This window comes from Apodemus sylvaticus, chromosome 7 (assembly GCF_947179515.1).
Source record: "Apodemus sylvaticus chromosome 7, mApoSyl1.1, whole genome shotgun sequence".
NCBI lineage: Eukaryota > Metazoa > Chordata > Mammalia > Rodentia > Muridae > Apodemus > Apodemus sylvaticus.
Genome location: NC_067478.1, coordinates 12,393,837 through 12,415,977, shown reverse-complemented (window position 1 = coordinate 12,415,977; position 22,141 = coordinate 12,393,837). Strand labels below are relative to the sequence as shown.

Genomic DNA, 22,141 nt, shown 5'->3' with positions numbered 1-22,141 from the left:
TCAATTAAATAAGTGGCAATGAGCTGTACCAAAGCACCCTAGCTCGCATGGGATGACAGGGGTGGGGGTGAGGCTCCTGTAATGCCTTATTTTCGCTTTGAAAAACTGAATTGACCCAGAAGGGGAGAACTTTAGTGTTACAGCTGAGAAGGTCGCACTCGAGACACACCGGACACTTCTGAAGACAGAACTCTTTACCAGTGTAGGGTTGTCACAGAGATTGATACACTCCTGCTCCACCACTGTGTGAGTTAAGCTTAGTGGCTAGCTAGTACTTATGAGCATGCTTCAGAATTCCTGAGCAGGGGATTATGGGTTGTGGCTTCCTGGAGAAAGGGACTCTGGGCAAAGTTCCAGGGCTCCGCCTGGCACTGGCCCTTACCAACTTGCCCATGCACCGCTGGGGTGCCAGGCCATCTGCACACTTGTGATGGACGCTCATCTTACAGGCTCCGCAGCGCAGTCCGTGCTTAGCATGCGTTCCTGTCAGGCACACGGCAAACTTTGGTTAAATATAGCTTGCCCTTTCCTGAGGTCCAGTCTGAAATCACTGAAAGAAAGTGATAATCGATACTTCTCCACAAGTTAATGCTTTTCTGTAAATTTTTTTCATGAAACTTGAAAATGCCAAAAATTTAAAATAATGTTTTCTCCCAACCCACATTTTCTGTAAGGTATTCTCCTTTTATTTTCTCCTTTATGTTCATGATATTAGCAAATCTGATCTACTCTTGCTCTCTTTGCCTTAACTGGAGTTGGCAATGTCCGTGCTCTTTGCTGTTTGTATAGGCCATCCATCTCTTCTCTCCTGATCCTGACTGAGTCACGCTGGTCCGGACATCTTCCCTGTCTTATCACAATGGGGGAAGTGTGGTGTGAGCTGAGGGGAACCTGTGATCCTTCATGCTCATGAGGCATTAGTAACATGGCTTCTTTCAGTTCTCTGGGTGCATAAGCTCCTCAGTCCCTCCATGTTCTTCCACACACAGCTCTATATATCCGGGATGCTGTTCTGTCGATACTTGGCTAGTGACCCCCTCATGCGTTGTCTCTGTCATTTACACCATGTACTTCTCTTCATCTGTCTAAACATTTTCCTCTCTTTCCCCATTCCTTCTATCTCCCTATCACCCCCTCTTTTTCCTGTCCCCTTTCCCTCCTCCACTCTCCCCTCGCTCATCTGCTTCCTCCCATCTCTTTCTCTTCCCTCTTACTTCTATTTCATTCTAATTTTTCTCTCTCTCTCCCTCCAGTTCCCCACCCTCTCCTTTTATCTCCACCCTTCATGCTGGAGCTAGAACCTGGGATTCCTCACTTGCTCTGTACCTCTCAGTCACTGGGCGGCAACCCAGACCTCCTAAGGGTCCGCCGGTTGGCACCCCGTGATCATCTTTTATAACGTGTATCATAACTAGTATCATAACTAGTATCATAACTAGTATCATAACTAGTAACAAGTATTTACTTGGAAGCTTGCTCTGCTCTTCCTCTCCCTCTGGATGGGGGCTCAGTGAGACCAAGGATAGTGAGTGTGGTTTGCTGCTGTGAGCCTTGCCCTGTACAGAAACATTAAATAAACTAGTCACGGCCCGTGGTGAAGCCACAGTGGTCGATTTGAGGTACTTCATGGGAGAAGATTCTTCAACACTGTAGAAAGAGTATTTAATAGCTAGAAGAGGATGTGAAGTTCTGCCTGATTAATTTTAAAAATGAAAAGTTAGATGGTATAAGGGAAAATCTATCCCAAGGTAAAGAAGACTCTACCTTGTTCATTTTTTCCAAGGCAATGAAGACCCTACTTTGTTTCATTCTTTTGAAGCTTGGATCTAATATCTCCTCCCATTTATGCAGGATTGTTTAATGTATGTGGAGATAAATTTGAGATTAATCAGATGATATAACAGAGAAATGTAAGGATCCACAGTTCATCTGAGAAAAGCAACGGACAAGCTCTACAATAGGCAAAGAACTGGAAATCCTTTGGAAGATGTCAGCTGGACAGTCCCCTAAGGAAGTACCATTTAACAGAGAACCTGTTGATGCTATACAAGGGGACAGAAAGCTAGACAGCTGCTTCCCTCTCCCTCCCTCTCTCCCTTCCCCCACACTCTTTCACACACACACACACACACACACACACACACACACACACACACACACACATGCACACCATGTTACTTCTTTATACACAGTGGCAGAAAGCCCCCTTTGTTTCCAAGAATAACCATTCAGGTAAAGCATGTTATTTTTTCAAAGGCTGGCTTTGGAAGAAATGACTTTCATTTCAATTCGGAGCCTGCTATTTGTGCCTATATAGGAACATAAGCCAGATCTTCAAAGGGGAGCTGTTTCACTGTGAGCTATCCTCTGAAATGGTGTCATTATAAATGATAGCATCCCTTCCTTCCTCTACACATTTCCTTTGCCTGACTTCAGTTTTCTGACTTACTTTCATACTTTGCTTTGTGGAATGAGTCAGACCACCAGTGATTACTCAGTGTTAGGTGTCCCCATTTCCACTGTGCAGTGACAAACTTCATTGGAAGGGGAAAGCTGCTACTCTGACCTTCAGAGAACAGGGCAGGAGTGATTTGGACAGGACACTGCAGCTGACCTGGTTTAGTCTAGAAAGTTTTGTAGAAGGTCTGGCTGGGCCCTGTTCTGCTAGACCTGCCTTCCATTACTAACGCCTCTCCTTATGCTTGACTAGAGAGAAAAACCTAGTTTTGAATTTTAATATGTCCACACTGGCTCTTCAAATTGAAAAATGCAACTGATATTTTTATTCCTTTAACTGCCTTCATCCTCAAAGGAGAACCTTCTCCCCACAGGGTGGCTAGAGGAACATTGTCATAAAAAAATGGCCTTTGACTATGGCAAAATTATAAACATAAATCAAAAATATTGTGAATCAGAAATGCACTGGAAGGGGCTGGGGGCAGAGATAAGATGGTCCAGGGCTTGCCTTGTAAGCAGGAGGAACTGTGTTCAACCCCAGAAGCCTCCTAGAGCAAGAAAGTTAGGTGTGATGGTGTGTGTTTGTAGTTGCAGTGCTGGTGAGGAGACAGGAGGATCTGTGGGGTTCCCTGGTTGCCTGCTAGTCTAACTGCTATATTTCAGGATGCTAAGGAATCCTGTCTCAAAATAGGTGGATTGTGTCTGAAGGAACATCTTCTGGTCTCCATAGGCATGTGTGTACATATATACAGGCATGCATCTGGATACAGGCATGAAGTTGTGCACAAACACACAAATACACAAAATGCACTTGACGTTCTCACTCCACTACACACTGTAGCTTAGTACAGTTTGCTAGATAGAACTGCTTGCTCCCCCAGTAGCATGCAGATGCCTAAGTTTTGAGACTCACTGCTGCCCACCTTCATGAGAGGATGTTTTACAGTTATAGTGATAATTAGCCTGGGATATGATAGAAATCTGGAATATAGATGTTACTGACTATCCAAATTGCTTATCACAAAATTGAAAATCCCCAAATTGAAGGACTGTGTGGAGAAAAGGACTCCACAGGGGCTGCTACAGCAGCTCTGTCTGCAAAGGTTCTTGCTATCCAGCATGACAACTCAAGTTTGAGCCCTGGAACTGATAAAAGGAGAGAACTAACTTTTGCAGTTGTCCTTGACCTGTACATACAAGCAGGGGTACATAACTCTGATATAGTAAACAAACAAACAAACAAACAAACAAATAGTGAATATAAAATACTTAGAAACAAGAATGCCACTGCATTTCAAGTAAATATTATTGGATTGAGACAACAAACTTAATCATATCAAAGTTCCAGTAAAATTATACTTTAGGAACTAAAAATCACCAATAGGAAGTGTAGAAATGAGTTTAATATTTGTTTAGGAAAGTAAATAAAACATAGTAAGCAATTTAAAAAAGACATGGACACAGAATTTTGCAATAACAATTTAGAAACTGCAAGGCCATAGAACCTCAAAAACATTCAAATTGCAAAGTTCTGGCAGAAAATGATTTCCAACCTAGATTTACTTTTTTACAAACCTAGATTTTTATATCCAGCTAAAATACCAAACATAAGTGATGGCAAAATACAGATACCTCCCAAAATTTAGATCTTTCTTTAAAATACTTTCTTTCTATGTGCTCATTCTTAAAAATAACTACTGTAGATTGTGCCTTAGAAAAATGAGAGAATAAGGCAAAAAATAAAAAAAAAACATAAGATATAGTGTAGAGCAGACATGGGAGAGAAGTGTGATCTCCCATGAAACTCTGCAGTAGCCCAGGCTAGAGCTGCAAAATGATGCAAGGGGGGGGGGTAACTTGAAGAGTAAAACAAAGGAACAAAGAAGTTTATTGACTTGAACTTTATAAAAGATAACAGCACTTGAACGATCTGTGGGGGTATTTATAAATTACAGAGGTATAGAAAGTTAAGGGAGTGGAAAGGACATTTTTCAATTTGAGGCAAAATAAAATATGTGTAAGGAGAGAAATGCAATCATAATAAAACATTTGAATTAGCAAATATCAGTGGTGAGTCATAGCACCTAAACTGACCTTCAAATCTACACAAAACTGTGATTTAACTGTTGCGATAAAGCTGTTTCAGAAAGGTCAGGACAAGGAAGACAAGCAAGTGTGGTTCTGGTGACCTGAGAGATGAATCCTTATCTACAGCAGAAAGTCATCAAAGGCCTCATTAATCAGTACAAACAGCAGAGGCTTGTCACTGAGAACTCTGGCTGTGAAGGTCACAATGCAATGAGGGCGGGTAGCAGTGTCTCTCAGAGTGAGTCTGCTGGGAGCTGGTTTCCACTGTTGCATTTTTAGGACCATCTGTCTTCATCTATTCTCATGTATTGTGTCAAAAGGTGGATGAGGGGAAGGGCAAGATGTCTCAGTGGTCAAATGGGCTTGCTGTTCTGTCTGATGGCTGAGTCAATATTCAGGAGCCACAGGATAGAAGGAGGGAACCAATTCCTGCGAGTGGTCCTCTGATTTCCACAGGAACACTCTAGCACATGAACAAATACACATACATGCATACATGTGCACACACATGCACATATGAGTACACACACACACACACTCTCTCTCTCACACACACACATGCCACACTCCCACATTCTCCATATGCACAAATATACACAAAGAGTTTTTCTTCATGTTGGTAGCTGAATAGATATTTTTGTTCATATTGGTAGCCACATCTACTGGATTAGAATGACATACCATTAATGAAATGTATTAGATAAATATTTTATATTTGGCCATCCTGTGCTTTTTATTTTGGTAGTGCTGGGGATTAAATTTATGGCTTTGCATATGATAGACAAAGGCTCTTCCACTAAGCTATATCCCAGCTCTTGTGTGTATGTGTGTGTGTATGTGTGCATGTGTGTGTGTGTGTGGGGTGGATGGGTGTGTTATTCTCTTTTTCAGACCAAGTCTGGCTATATAGCTCAAGCTGGCCTTGATCTAACTCTATTATTCTTCTGACTTTCCCTCCTGAATTTTGAGGTTACAGGTGTGCGTTTAGTTTGTCTATATCAATTTTGAAAGGATTTTGACATTGTGGTATTGCTTAACTATTTGGAAAACTCAATATAAGGTCAAAGTTAAAGATAAAACAAGGGTTAACAATCAAGAGCCCTTAATTGCAGAAATAACTTGGAAAATGGGGGAAACCACTTATGAAAGAAATGTAGGCATAGTGTAGTATTTGAGTTAGCAACAAACAGTGGTTAAATGTTAATTTTATAAATTTGTTTACAATTCTCATTGTAGAATTAGCACTGCAACTCATTTGAGGAAAGTTAATGTGAATCAGATAAGAAAAAATGCTGTTTCCACTATGATTTGGTGAAATATTTTTTTCTTTTGAGACAAGACTCCAAATTTGCTATGTAATCCAGGCTATCATGATCCTTTTCATCTGCCTCCTCTGTGCTTGAGTTACAAGATGTGTGCCACAATAGCCAGCTGTCTTGGGAAAAATACTTCAAAAATCTATAAACATGAATACCTATATATAAACATGAATATCTATAAATAGACTAGCTTATCCTTATGTGTCGGGGTTATAAGATTCCCACTTTATGGCTAAAGCCATGGGTAGTACAGAATTCTAAATATACTATTTTTGTTCCTACTAATTCCTATGATAGAGTTAATTTATGAATTATTGTGAATAGTAAAAGCAACAACCATAACTAATAATAAAAGAATTGTAACATTATACCATAACGAAATTTATATGACTACAAAATCTTTCTCTCCCTCTCTGTCTGTTTCTCTCTGTCCCTGTCTTTATCTGTCTCTGTCTTTCTCTGTCTGTCTCTATCTGTCTCTGTCTCTCTTTCTCTCTCCCTCTTCCTGTGATGGGAGGTGCTCTATGGTGAGATCTAATGGGATGAGCAACATGGGCACCATGATGTAATTGGGCTGATAATGGAAATGGTTACTGTGTAACAACCAGGCATGTAACTTACACAGCATCAGTGCAGTAGGGGAGGGGATGCTTCACTCCTGAACGACCCAGTGTGGGCACTCAGTCAGAAGGGTGCACAACTTTGAACCTGTGTCTTATTTACTTACAGAATTTTCCATTAAAGCATTTCAGATCACTGGTGATTATGGGTAACTGGAATTGCTGGGGAGACTGCTTTTTACTCACTTAGCAAAGTAAGTAAAATAAAGTTCATTACTTAAAATGTATATATTCTAAGTATAATTACATTTATAATAATTACCAACCAACACATACAAACTACAGGATGCATTTCTATTATATTCATATGCCAGTTGCATTTGATATAATGATATGAAGACCAGTTCTAAGATTCTAAAGTCACACAAGGCCAATCAAGCCAGATGAATCCAGGGAGCATAATCTTGTCTCTTGGTAGATGAACAAAGGTGAATTGGAAAGAAAAATGATTAAAGTTGGTCACACAAACACACATGGGCACACTGGAGAGGAGAAATACTACACCAGAAGTCAGAAACTTGAATTCTTATCTTGATGTTGTAAGAAAGAATTAACAAAGTCTTAGGCTTTCATGTACTGGGAGGAATAATTCCTTGCAGGTTACTTCATTTGATTAATAAACGAGCCCTGTGTTTTGTATGTAAACTGTTATTTTAACTGAGGAGGCAGGGACGGCTGTAGCTGGTAGCTCCACTGGAAAGAATGAGCAAATGTTGAGTATGTGACGCACTGGCTGGGAAGCTTGCTAGTCCTGCAGAGGTCTCCCATCCAAGTTTTAACCAGGCCTGACCCTGCTTAGCTTCCAGGGTCAGTGAAGATCTGGTGCACTCAGGGAGATATGGTCCAAGACTCCTGTCATCTCATCAGTCCTCTGTGGTAGAAATCTTCCCGTTTCTGTCAGTCTAGGCTGCTGGAGCCTTAGCTGTTACGTCTGCACCGATTCCAGGTGTGCTATATGTCTACTCAGGGACTTTTTATTTTGTTTTAAAAAATGATAAAGGATAGTTCTTCCTTTAGTCAAAACCATGTTATCATCTTGGTTGTTTTTTTGTTTGTTTTGTCTTGTTTTGTGTTTTGGTGTGTGTATGTGTTAATGTGCAGTGTGATGTGTGTGGGGTGCCTGGTTGTGAGTGTGCGTGCCCTTTGGACATGCATGGGAAGCAGGGCAGAATGGCAAACTCCCTCCTCTATCTCTACATTACACTTTGGGACAGAGCTGTCACTGGGCTGAGGCTTGCTGCAGCCATGGCTAGCCTGGCTGTCCAGCCAGCGCTGGGGACCTTCCTGTCTCCAACACCTAGCTCTGGGGTTGCTGGCCTCTGCAGCCCTGTCTGGTTGTCTTTGCAGTACTGGGGATTTGAATGCAGGACCTCATTCTTCCCTGCTGAGCCATCTCCAAAGATTTCAGGTGACTCTTATGACACTAGAGTTGTAAGACTATGAAACACAAGGATAGGATTTTGTTTAACAACTTATGGCTTCTACACATAAGCTATATTTGGATGTTCATATCTGGGTATGTGTGCATGTATATACACGTGTAATTTATGAAGAGAGCATGGCAGGGTGGAAAAAAGTTGGCCTTACACTATTAAAAGGCTTTCACAGCAGTCCTGAGCTCTGAGACCTTTTCACAAAGCACTCAATTCTTACTTAGCAGAGTGACATTTTTGAGAATTCTGGAACTTTGGTTGTTTTTTTTTTTAAATAACAAACAGAAATATTTGCCCCACAGAGCCCTCTGCTCAGGAGCTCCTGCACCACCTCCTGGATGATGAGGGGGCCCATGAAGGTGTACTCATATGTAGGGAAAAGGGGTAGCTTTAGGTGTGGGTGTAGGGCTGCGGGGATGCTTTGGACTGGCTACAGCAGCTGACTCCGATTTGCCTTGTGCTCCATAGAGGTGTGGTTTTGCCAGTTACAGAGAATTTCTGCAAATGTGTGATGTGTGGAATTTTGGAAACTTTTCAGAGTGCCTATAAATTTGAGGGACCCAAGAGGCAGGGTTGGTGGTTGGTGGTCATTTAAAGGGATGATGGTTATAGTTTGCTAGTATCTGTGGTCAAAGAAGAGACAAGAAGAAAGGAATCAGATTCAGATCTCTCTCTCTCTTCTCTCTCTCTCTCTCTCTCTCTCTCTCTCTCTCTCTTCTCCTATATCCTCCTTTCTTTCCTATCTAGTGTTATGGGGTAAAACTGGGGGGGGGGGATAAAGGGTGAGAGAAAGAAGAACCCACAAAGCAGCAAAGACCAGCTATGAATGAACACTTCCCCTCCTGAGCAGCAACTGATTCTGGGGTCACTTCAGGTTCCTTAAGTCTGAGCTAGCTACATCAGACTGAAGGACAGACATGACCACGATTTATCACAAGTCTGCATGTGTCATTCTGTCCTGTGTGCACTGTCCCCATATCTCTCCTTTATAGCTGCAAACAATCAAGTTCTTGCTGTACAGAAGTTAGTATCAATGGGCTGGAGAGGTGGCTTGGCTGTTAAGAGGGCCTTCTGTTCCTGCAGAGGAACCCACTTCAGATCCCAGCACCTCAGTGTTGCCTCGCAACTGGCTGTAATGACGCTTCTAGAGAATACAAAGAGCCCTTCTGACCTCTGGGGGCACCAGGCTTGCATGCAGTACACATTAGTACAGGCAAAGCACTCGCATACATAAAACAAATCTCTAAAAAAGAAGGCCCTCTTTAAAAACGCTAGGCTTAAGTACATTTCTACACCAATATGCCATAAAACATTAGTGAAATGGATTGTTTATAGAATTCACTGCATAGTGAAGCAAGCCACACTTATCAAGCATATGAATATTTTTATTTAGATAATATTTGTTTCTACATGAGATATTTTATTTAATATTTGTAGGAGAAGTTCACTGTTAAAAACTCTCTGACTACTTGTGGCAAATCATCTTGCTAGAAGTTTTCAAGAGCTGTGGCCAAATCCCTCATGAGGATTATGTGGATGTCATAAGTTTGACTTTCTAGAAAGTCTTCCAAGTAGTTGCATCCAAGAGCCACACTCAAGATGGTCAAGAAGGACAAAAGCTACTAAAGAACAAACAAAACAAAACAAATCAAACCACAAATCAATTCAGGATAACCAAGCCTGTATTCACTCACAGGACAGAAAATGGGGAACTCGGGTGTAGAACTTAGATCAGGTCCAGAAGCAGGAAGCCATGTGAGCAGAGCAGGAAGATCAGAAATATGCTGGATGACAGCAAGGATGGCATGATAGTCCCTTGTCAGGCTGGAGATACGAAAGTGGAGAAGACAGAAGCTACCGTTGGAGATACCCTGGGTCTCGGGCTCTTCTAGAGTTCTTAGGAGGGACAGTGGCAGAAACAGTCTCCTCTCCTTACCCTGGGAGAATATCCCCCATAGGGAGTTTCCACTGATAGCTTTGACCTTCCTACTAGCATGAGAAACCCTTTGTGGTCTCAATGTGCCAATCATAGTTTGGAGTCAGTTGAATGTAGATGTATTTGCCAAGAGGAACGCAGGTAACTCTCAGTCCCTCCCAAATACCTGCCACAGGAATCAGTAGATCTTGGCCCCTAGTAGAGGATCGTGTCCCAGTCTAACCTTCTGATGGGAACACCAGGAAAATGGATAGGACTGGAGATTATTATGGAAGCAAAAGAAGGCAGACTAGGAATTCAAACAGACAATACTGTAGATTTTCTCTCATATACAGAATCTATCTATCTATCTATCTATCTATCTATCTATCTATCATCTGTCTATGTATTTATGTATCTACGAGTGTATGTATATATGCATCTATCATCTATGTATTTATCATGTAGGTATATATATGTTTGTATGTATTCTCTCTCTCTCTCTCTCTCTCTCTCTATGGGAGAAGAGAGAGGACTATGTGAGGAGAGGACAAAACAACAAGGTGTGGAGAAGGGGTGAATGTCAGAGTACAATGATATATACATATACAAATGCCATCGTGAAACTCATTGCTTTGTATGTTAAATAAAAATTGATTGAAATAAACAAGAGAAATCTTGAAGAGTGTGTGCCCAAGAACTGCAAAATATCTTTGAAAAATAATCAATTTTAACAAAACTGGGAGAAATGTACGTAACCGATGATATGGATTGAAAGGCCAAATAAAAACTTGAAGAATTCAGTGCTTTAGAGACAGAGGGAGGGAAGGGAGAAAAGGAAAGAATTCAGTGCTTGGTAGAAATGACTTCTCCAATCAGCAATGAAAGAAAAATTGTGCATCTGCACCCGGAGCTGATCCTGTGCCACAGCACACCATACCCAAATACTGCTGGGACAGAGTTGGTCTCCCAGGAGTGCTGACAAGCCTGTGAGCACAGGTAAGACCACCACTTCTGCTCAGAGGGACTCGCCTGGAGCCCGCAGGTCACAGGAACTAAGGAGCAGCCTGGGACAGGATCCTTTCAGTTTGCATCTGCTCCCTGAGCTGACCCTGTGCCACAGCTGTCCATACCCAAATCCTCCCAGAGAGAACTGGTCTCCCAGGAGTTCTGACACACAGGCTTGCAGGAAGGACAAGCCACAGTCAGAGACAGCAAGACAAGCTAACACCAGAGATAACCAGATGGTAAGAAGCAAGGGCAAGAACATAAACAACAGAAACCAGGGCTACTTAGCAACATCAGAATTCAGTTCTCCCACCACAGTGAGCCCTGGATACCCTAACACACCAGAAAAGCAAGATTCTCATTTAAAATCACATCTCATGATGGTAATAGAGGACTTTAAGAAGAACATAAATAACTCCCTTAAATAAATACAGAAATCCCTTAAAGAATTACAGGAAAACACAACCAAACAGGTAAAGAAATTGAACAAAACCACCCAGGATCTAAAAATGGAAATAGAAACAATTTTAAAAAATCACAAAGGGAGACAATCCTGAACATAGAAAACCCAGAAAGAGATCAGGAATCATAGATACAAGCATCAGCAACAGAAAACAAGAGATAGAAGAGAGAATCTTGGGTGCAGAAGATACCTAGAAAACATTGACACAACAGTCAAAAAAATGCAAAATGCAAAAAGCTCATAACCCAAAACATCCAGGAAAACCAGGACACAATGAGAAGACCAAGCCTAAGGATTATAGGTAGAGAAGAGAGTGAAGATTGCCGAATTAAAGGGCCAATAACTATCGTCAACAAAATTATAGAAGAAAACTTTCATAACCTAAAGAAAGACATGCCTATAAACATACAAGAGGGCCTACAGAACTCCAAATAGATTGGGCCAGAAAAGAAACTCCTCCTGTCACTTAATAGTCAAAATACCAAATGCACAAAACAAAGAATATTAAAAGCAGTAAGGGAAAAAGATAAAGTAACATATAAAGGCAGACTTACCAGAATTACATCAGACTTTTCACCAGAGATTCTGGGCAGATGTTATACAGACCCTAAGGGAACACAAAATGCCAGTCCAGGCTACTATATCCAGCAAAACTCTCAATTAACATAGACGGAGAAACCAAGGTATTTCATGACAAAAACAAATTTATGCATTATCTTTCCACAAATCCAACCCTACAAAGGATAATAGATGGAAAACACCAACTCAAGGAGAGAAACTACACCCTAGAAAAAGCAAGAAAGTAATTTTCTTTTAACAAACACAAAAGAAAATAGCCACACAAACATAATTCCACCTCTAACAACAAAAACAACAGGAAGCAACAATCACTATTCCTAAATATCTCTTAACATCAATAAACTCAATTCTGCCACCCCCAAAACAAAAGACATAGACTAACAGACTGGATACATAAAACGACCCAACATTTTGCCACATACAGGAAACGCACCTCAGAGTCAAAAAAAGACACTACCTCAGAATAAAGGGCTGGAAAACAATTTTCCAAGCAAATGTTCCAAAGAAACAAGCTAAAATAGCTATTCTAGTATTGAATAAAAGCAAGGAAGGACACTTCAAACTCATCAAAGGAAAAATCTACCAAGAACTCTCAATTTTGAACATCTAAGCTCCAAATTCAAGGGCACCCACATTCATAAAAGAAACTTTACTAAAGCTCAACTTTATACTTGCCCCTCACACAATAATAGTGGGAGACTTCAATACCCCACTCTCAGCAATGGACAGATCATGGGAACACAAACTAAATAGAGACACAGTAAAATTGGCAGAAGTTATGGATCGATGGATTTAACAGATATCTATAGAATATTTTATCCTAAAACAGAAGAGCAGCACCTTCTTCACAGCATCTCATGGTACCTTCTCCAAAATTGACCATATAATTGGTCACAAAACAGGCCTCAACAGATACAAGAAGATTGAAATAATCCTATGCAGCCTATCAGATCACTATAGACTAAGGCTGGTCTTCAATAGCAACAAAACCGATAGAAAGCCCACATACACATGGAAGCTGAACAATTCCCTACTCAATGGTAACATGGCCAAGGAAGAAATAAAGAAATTAAAGACTTTTTAGACTTTAATGAAAATGAAGGCACAGCATGCCCAAACTTATGGGACACAATGAGGGCAGTGCTATGAGGAAAACTCAGCTCTGAGTGTCTCCAAGAAGAAACTGGATAGAGTATACAGTAGCATCTTAACAACACACGTGAAAGTTTTAGAACAAAAAAGAAACAAATCCACCCAAGAGGAGTAGACGGCAGGAAATAATCAAAGTCGGGGTTGAAATCAACCAAGTAGGACAAAAAGAACTGTACAAAGAATCCACAAAATCAGGAGCTGGTTCTTTGAGAAAATCAACAAGACAGATAAACCCTTAGCCAGACTAACCAGAGTGCACAGAGACAGTATCCAAATTAACAAGATCAGAAATGAAAAGGAAGACATGACAACAGAAACAAGAAATTCAAAAATCATCAGATCCTACTACAAAAGCCTATACTCAACAAAACTGGAAAATTTGGATGAAATGGACAATTTTCTAGACAGATACCAAATGCCAAAGTTAAATCAAAATTAGATAAACCATCTAAACGGTCCCATAACCTCTAAAGAAAGAGAAGCAATCATTAAAATTCTCCCAATCAAAAAAAAAAAAAAAAAAAAAAAAAAAAAAAAAAGCCTAGGACCAGATGGTTTTAGTGCAGAATTCTAGCAGACCTTCAAAGCAGACCTAATACCAATACTTTTCAAACTATTCCACAAAATATAAACAGAAGGAACACTACCTATTTCATTCTTTGAAGCCACAGTTATGCTGAGTATTCTCCCTTGGAGATGATGTAGTTTCTGTCTAATTAGGAACTTGTCAAAATTTCCTTTCATAGAGGACTTCATAAGAGATTTTTTTCTACTTCTGCCATGTTTAATGTTCTAAATAGATTTTAAAAACTGGTTGAGTGCATATTACTTTTAGCTTCAGAAGGTATCATGTATACTTAAGTGGCATTAACCTATTACAAATTATGTTAATGACTTAAAAATGTCAATACTGAGCTGTAGATTTCAAAACAAATTTTATTAGTTTAATAAAAAAAACTGTTAAAAGGGAGTAATGAACGAGCTAGGATGAAATAATCAACATAGATATCGTTAGAAATGAAGATCAATAAATATATGTTCATAACAAAACTGAAAACAAACAACAAAACCCTTGCAGACTTTATCATCAGACCCGTGATATAAGAAATATTGAAGGGATTTCTTCGTGACCTCCAATTAAGGCATAGAAATAAAGGAGGGACCATACTTGTATTCTTAACTGGTAAGAATACAAGTAAATAAGATAAATGTTGACTGAGCAATACTGAAACTGTTTTATGCAATTAAAATACTCAGGAGTAAAAGTTTTACAATGTCTTCAAACTGTCATTTCTTGGAAACTTACTGATTTCAAGATGTTTTTTTTAAAAGGCAAGGATGTTCACTCAGGATCTTTGAGTAACTGTTAAAAGAATAATAAAACATGTATAATTGAAGAGGGGAGGATGGATTAAAAACTACGTAATTAGTCCTGATTAGTCAACAAAGGGAACTGAAAGGACCTAAAAACAGATGGAGTAGAATAGGAAAATGGTAAATTTAAGCCAAGTGTATCAGGATAAATTAAATGTGAATGATTAAACATTCAAACAAAAATAAGTATTATATTATGGAACTAGTCTAGATGCCCATGAATTAGATAAATAAAATACAGTGTATGAATAATGGAATTTTTAGTTCAACTACAAAGAAAATTAAATTACATATTTTGCAAGAAAATGGATGAAACTGGATCATCACATTAAGCAAAATAAACCAATTTTGCAACTCAAAAAAGAAAAAAAGAAAAGAAAAAAGAAAGAAGAAAAAAGGAACAAGATTGTGCAAAAAATGTTGGTGAGGCATCTGGTTCATTTTTGGTGAAAGCAATAGTTACTTATTGGGTTTTGGAAATAAAGTTTGGATGGAGCAAGAGACTAAGAGTTGAAACTAATGAATTATCTAAAGAAAATCTAAGCACTACCTTATTTATTCTTAATAAGAGTGACGCTAAGTACATTTTTTTTTTTTTTTGGTAAGGCAATGTACCAAAACATTGATTAACACTGGGCACATAAAAATGTAGTCCTAATGGTTGAATGTGGCTTAGTTGGTAAAGTGCTTGCCTAGTGTGCATGAGGGTCTAGGTTTGATTCCCAGCACTGCATACACTATGTAGCTCATGATTACAGTACTGTAATTAGGAGGTGGAGGCAGGAGGATCAGGAGTTCTGGTCATCCTTGGTCACATAGAAAGTTCAAAGCTAGCCCTTGTTACATGAGATCTGGTCTCACAACAATAACACACAATAATACACACACACACACACACACACACCACACACACACACACCACACACACACACACCACAATATAGAAAGAAAGAACTTGGAACCTACTGCCTGTGAAATCAATGATATTACGTCGGATTTATGAACTGTTCTTACAAGTTAAAGGGGAAAAGCAGAAAAGGGCTAAAGGCCTGAACTGACAACCAACAAAAGAAATGGATTTCAAATCTAAGTATTTAATAAATGGCAGTAACCAAAGAGTTAAGAAAAGGGAGATAAAGTTCTCAATCGTTCCCCTCTACTAAATAAGCAAAAATTGAAAAGAAAAACCCAAACCAGCTATTGGATGCACATGGAATGACTATTATTCTCCTATACTGCAGCTGAGAGAGGGAAAGAGTATCACTGCTGTCAGGTAAACTCTGGACAAAGTATGTCCTTGCTCTAAGCCTGAAAAGCTTACAGCAATTTCAGTATCAGGATTGGGTCTTAGGAACATAAGCGTATCTGCAAAGAATTAAGCTCACCCTGGCTTTTCTCATAGTGTTGAGATATGTAAAACAGCAAAATGCCACAAAATTGGATAGTAGTTCATTAAAGCTGGGCGCATCCATAAACAAACTAGATTTTTGGCCAGTGGGAGGATTTTAAAATTAATAATGGCTGACATGATATCACAATATAATATAATAGGTATCACCTTCACAGCAAAAAGTCTCAGTGTTCAGAAAACTCATTTAAAATGCACATGCGCCTTAAAAGGCTAAGAAGGGGACCAAGGGAAATGTTAATGTTTCTATGTGTGTGGAGGTACTTTTATACCTTGTTGGTTTTTGGTTTTGCTTATTTATCTCTCCTCATTGTCCACAATGAGCATATTTTTCCTTGTAATAAGAAACCAAATGGTGTACATGTTTCTGTTTTTGAGGAATTAGAAAAGCAGTCTCATGTTGAAACAAGAGGCACCTCACCTCCGTGGCAGTTTAGGCTTTGGTATTCCCATTGTTGGTCACTGTTGGGAAAGGGATTTGGCAGCTGGGGGAAGAATGGCCGGTCTGGGGAGATGGCCGGGTGGGGAAAGTGCCTGTGTGGAGGCATGAGGATTTCGGTTCTTAGCACCCCAGCGGAAAGCTTCCTGAAAGTGGCCTTCCCATCACACCACACACGGATGTTAAGCAGACCCAGCTCAGGGCAGGCTTTCTGTGACCTGATGTTTTCCACCCTTCAGGAAAGGACTCGGACTTCTCACTGTTCTCCCTGCATCGAGTACTAGAAAGACCTTGAGCCGGGCAGTGAAAGCGCTGCGTGTTAGATTGCCCTGTAACCTATGCATCATCAACCAACAGGATTCTGCCAAGAGGGAAGAAAGGGAACAGACTTGCTATCTCAGGTGAAGCTAGTCATTGGGCCCAGGTGAAGCTGTTAAAAATAACCTTTCCATCTCCTCTACCCTTGTCACAACTCCCACGTTAGTACCAACTTTTCCAGGAAATAGAAGTGTGGGGCTCCCAGGCTGATGATAGGCGTGTTCTTCCATTGGTCTTGACCTTATTTATTGAGGCGTGGTTTCTCAGCTGAACCCAGAGCTCACCAACAAGGCTGCTCACACTTGCCAGTTTGCTCTGAGGATGCCTTGTCTCTCTGCCTTCCAAGTGATGGGATTACAGGTGGGGTGCCACACTAACTGTGTTATGTGGGTTCTGGGGATCCCAACTCTCACCCTCACTTCCCACATGTCCAGCAAACCCCTGAGCTATCTTATCTTCCCAGGTAAGATAAGCAGCCGAGAATTTGAAATGCCATTAACCAAGTAGAAAGCTCCCCATAAAACAGAGAAGACCCTGTGCCGTCTCTCCGTGCCTATGTTACCCACTCTTCCCTATAGAACATCGACTCCAACCCCGTCCTAACTTTAAAAAAATTAATGGCATGCATTGTTTATAAATGCCTCTGTTGATCTTTCCTATTTCGGTTCCTGACGAGTAGTGGAAAAACTCTCTCATTTCCTTCACCCCTCACCCATACTCTGCTTTAAAAATAGCAGTGAGAGTTGTGTTGGCGCAGGGCCTTCTGGGTTTGGAGTTCACAGCCTTTGCCCCTGGGGCCATTAGCTCATCATGTGATGCGAGGCTGGTAAGCTTCACTCCTGGGACGCACATTTGGCTGAAGGTTTCGGGAAGCGTTGTCCTCCGAGTGTCCACTTTCTCATGGTCATCTGGGGAACATCTGAGCCTGATGGCTTGACCCTAGTATTGACACTCTGTGCTGCCTGTTTTCTGTCCCCCTTTTCTGAAAGCCTGATTTTAATGCCCTTTGCCTCTTTCAGACTTGTTCCTGGAGCTCAAGGCTGGAGAAATCCTATTCATCTAGGTTGCCAAATAGTAAGATGGCCAGACCTTTCTCTTCAAGGTGCTTTTGGAGATATTGGCACATGATCAATATCAATCTTCTTCTTTTTGCACTTGAAGCTGTGGTCTATTTTTCGTTTTTTGATTTTATGGTGCTGGAGATGGAACCCAGAGCTCTGCACTCACCAGGCAATTGTTCCGCCATTAAGCTGTATCTCAGCCCCCTTTGAAGTCTTTGTTATGATACAATGAATTACTAAGTTGCCCAGGCTCTTTCCTGCCTCAGCCCTCCTAGGTATCTTAGAGGACAGATGTATGTCACCATGCTTGGTGTAGAGATTAAAGAAAGGTTAGAGCTTTTAGTTTATAACCCTCTAACCGCTTTCTCAGGCAGTGTTTTCCATTAACCAGTTTATTTTTCTTATTTACTTATTTACTTACTTACTTACTTACTTATTTACTTACTTATTTATTTGTTTGTTTGTTTGTTTTGAGTCAGGGTTTCTCTGTGCAGCCCTGGCTGTCCTGGAACTTACTCTGTAGACCAGGCTGGCCTTGAACTCAGAAATCTGCCTGCCTCTGCCTCCCATGTGCTGGGATTAAAGGCGTGTGCCAGCACTGCCCGGCTCCATTAGCCAGTTTTGTGAAGGGCTACACTTGTTTCCAATCTCATCTTAAAGTCACTAGTGTTGAGAGTAAAGGGATGAATTGTGTCCAGTTACTCCACTCATCTGTCCCAGACTCCCACACACGCTTTGCCATACTCTTTCTCTACTCATAACCAGTGCTGAGAATTCTTGACACTGACCCTGAGCATCAGTTGTGGGCGAGTCTCCAGTTTCTGTCAGTTTGATGGGGCAGAACCTTACTTTACCTTTGTTGGTTATTGGAGGTTTTAGCACAAGCAAGCTCCTTAGCCACAGGAGCCTGAGGCTAAGCCCTTAGATAACAAGGCAGCACAGGCACCATCAAAAGAAGCAGTGATGTGATGTCAGCTTGCTTCTGAGAGACCGCTCAGAGGGGACCAGGAGACACAGCACAAACAGAAAGAAGTTATGGAATTCAGGAAGCTGGGGGGACAGTTCATGGGGCTAGGAAGGAACTCAGTGTGCAAACTGCAGGCAAAGGACATGAACTCAATGTCCAGCCCCATATAAACCCCAGGCAGCATGGCTGCCACATGTAATACCAGTGCTAAGGGGACGGAGATAGGGTTCCCAGGTCTTGTTTATCAGCCAGCCTAGCCTAATTAGTGATGCTTCAGATCTCAGTAAGAGACCTTATTCCAAAACATAGTGTGGCCGGGCCAGAGGGAAGGCTCAGCAGGTGAGAGTGCCCAATGAGCTAGTTCCATCTGAGTTCTATACCCAGATCCCACACAGTACAAGTGGAAAGCTGACTTCAGCAAGTGTCTCTGGACCTTCATACATGTGCCTGGCCAACACACACACACACACACACACACACACACACACACACACACACACAAATATCTTTCGCCACACACACAAAAACTCAGAAATAATGAAGTAAATGTAATAAAAAAAGCAAAAGAAAAACACATAGATAACACCTGAGGAATTATATCTGCAGTTGACCTCTGGCCTACACATGTATATGCATGTATATGAACATGTACATGATTGTGTACCTATGCATAGCACACACACACACATACACACTCACTGATTTCTCTGACTAGAGGTGGAAATATGTACGTGTGTATGTGTGTGTGTATGTCCATGTGGTATATGTACACATGTTCATGTGACTCTGTGCCATCTTGCATGTGGAAACTGTCATGCTGTTGAGACAGAGCATGCAAGGGAGCCATAGCCATCTGAATTTTCTCCCCAGGCATGGTGTGTGCTTTGTTTCTATGGATGGGCGTGTGGTGCTGTTTAATAGATGATTGGAAAAGACTTCAATCAGATCAGTCATGGACTTCTCCTCTCCCCACCCCTGACTGAGGCTCTGAGCCCCAGATATACAGACTCGCCTGCTCTATTTTACACTCCTGACCCAATTCTGTCACTTATGATGTCACGTCTATTGCTGCTGCATAACCTTGGGGACCATCCTAAAGTAGGTCAGTAGAGCAATGCCTGCTCTGGCTACTGAATGGCTGTGCAGGACACTTTCTTCGACAGGCTTCTCCAGTGTGATGTCCTATTCCTGTAGACCGTCAGCCTCAGGCCTGGAGTGGTTCTTAAGTCAGAAGCGAGCAGCCTCCGGACACTCATCCTCATTTAATCTAAACCTCTGGCAGGAAGCATAGAGCAGGTGCAAAGGCTCTACCACAGGGGAAGAGAGGCTGGCAAACCCTTCCAGTGCCACCATACTGTGCCTACTGTCACCCTCTGCCCCTTCTTTCCCAGATCCACTCTGAGTGACACTGCCCCCTTTTCCATGCCCTGGGCATTCTGGGTAGAATGAAAAGAAATTAGAATGAAGAGCTGTAGAAAAGAGGCATTTTCACGGTATACCTGCTACAATTTGAGTACGTCACATCTAGCTTAACCAAAGCTTGTCCTAAATGAACATATATTCTCTGGGTGGTTCTTTATGTATTGAAGCTCTCTTCCTGGGTATTACTTACTTCAGCTAAGGTGTGATCTTCAGATCCAAACCTCTGGGATAGAACAGTATTAGTCTCCAGAAAGACCACCTCTGCTGCACCATGGTTCAAACAGCCCCAAGGCCCTTGGAGCATGGAGACCGGCTTCCTTCCTGTTCATTGATTCTGTTTTAGGCTTTCCTCCCAAATTTGACCACTTAAAACTCCAGCCAATTAATTAGTTGCAAAACAGACTGCAGGAAGGAAGGCCCACATTTTTCTTACATGGATAAGATAATAGTATTTGGCAAGTTGGGAAGTTTGTATTTTCCCAAGAGCAGCTGTGCGTGCCTATGAAATCTCATAACTTGACACTTTATGTCCCATATCCGCTCCCTCCTCTGTATGTGTGTGTGTGTTTGTTTGTGTGGTATGTGTGTGTGTATGTGGTATGTGTATGTAGTATGTATGAGTGGTGTGTATGGGAATGTGTGTGGTATGTGTATGTGGCATGTGTGTGTGTGTATGTGTGTGGCATATGTGGAGTGTGGTATGTGTATGTATGTGTGGTATATGTGGACTGTGGTCTCCGTGTGTAGTGCAGTGTGTGTGTTATATGTAGTGTGGTGTGGTATAAGTGGTGTGGTATATGTGGTGTGTGTGTGTGTGTGTGTGTGTGTATGTGTGTGTAGGCTGGAAGACAACCTTGCATTCCTTCTACCTCAGATTTTGAGACTGGCTCTGGAGTTTGCCCATTGCCTAGGCTGGCCACGAGTCCCAGGTCTTCCTGACCCTGAGATTGTGAGTGCACCCCACCACAACTGGCTCTCTTACTTGAGTTCCAGGGATCACACTCATGTCTTCACCTTGCAAAGGGAGCCCTTATCAACCAGGCCACCTCCTTAGACTGCCTTCCTGATTCTTAGTTGTCATGAGATGTTTAAGGACAAGACTGTAGGCTGTGGTGTAGAATATCAGCTCACGTGCAGGTAGGGAAACAGACTTAGGAAACACAGAGAAGTGTGACTAATGCCATCTAGGAAATGGACTCTTGATAGTTCTTGTGGGTTTTTGACTTTCCCCAAATGATACTGAAATGGAGCTCAGATATCTTCCTTCAGGGGTGTGGCTTCAGAGTATCCAAGTCTGATCACCTGCAGAGTGGGGTCATTGGTCTTGTGAGGTGAGGGAGGGCCCACTGAAGATCCCCCCTGTCTGATGCCTGGAGTCTCATGGGGGGAAGGCTCTGCAGGTTTGTCTTTACAGAGTGTGGTATCCTTCCTTTCCTGGTTTCTAGGTAACTTCCATTTCCTCCCCTCTCCATCTTTATGGAAGTTTGAATAAAAATGGTTCCCATAGGGCCCTTAGGAAGTGGTATTATTAGGAGATAAGGTTGTGTTGGAGTAGGTATGGCATCATGGGAGGAAGTGTGCCACTTTGAGGTCTCAGAAGCTCAAGCCAGGCCTAGTGTGGTGATTCATTCCCTTCAAGTTGCCTGCAGATCCAGATGTAGACTTCTCAGCCTCTTCTCTAGCACCAAGTCTGCCTGCATGCCACCATGCTTCCTGCCATGATGATGATGGACTGAACCTCCCAACAGTAAGCCAGCCCCAATGAAATGCTTTCCTGTGTAAGAGCTGTTGTGGTCATGGCGTCTCTTCACACAGCAATAGCAACACTAAGACAATCTTCCTGCTGGGACTTAAGGAGCTTTTTCACTCACTGTCTGTCCCCAGGTGAGAGTCCGCAGCTGATGGGTGCTGTGATCACCCGCAGTTCTGCTCTGTGATGATGGCCACTGCTCTGTGTGCCACTGAGACAACAATAACTTAATCGTGATACTATTCCTCATTGGTTGAACATTCACTCATCACTTCTTTCAGTCACTCCATCAGTTCAGACAAGACAAGCAACAAGCTTAACTTGGAGTTGAGGACACCATAGAGAGCAGGACACACCAAGCTCTGCTC

General features: G+C 41.6%; 1 protein-coding gene across 2 annotated transcripts in view; it reads right to left on the bottom strand.

Annotated features, from left to right (window-relative positions):
- Positions 1–22,141, bottom strand: part of Stac (SH3 and cysteine rich domain) — a 137,437-nt gene that overhangs the window by 50,722 nt on the left and 64,574 nt on the right. The window contains exon 3 of one of the 2 annotated variants that reach the window (XM_052189268.1): positions 383–483. The exons of the other annotated variant lie outside the window; for it this stretch is intronic. Within the exon in view, the coding sequence (XP_052045228.1) occupies positions 383–483 (101 nt within the window). The remainder of the gene's footprint in view (positions 1–382; positions 484–22,141) is intronic. 2 annotated transcript variants of the gene reach the window in all.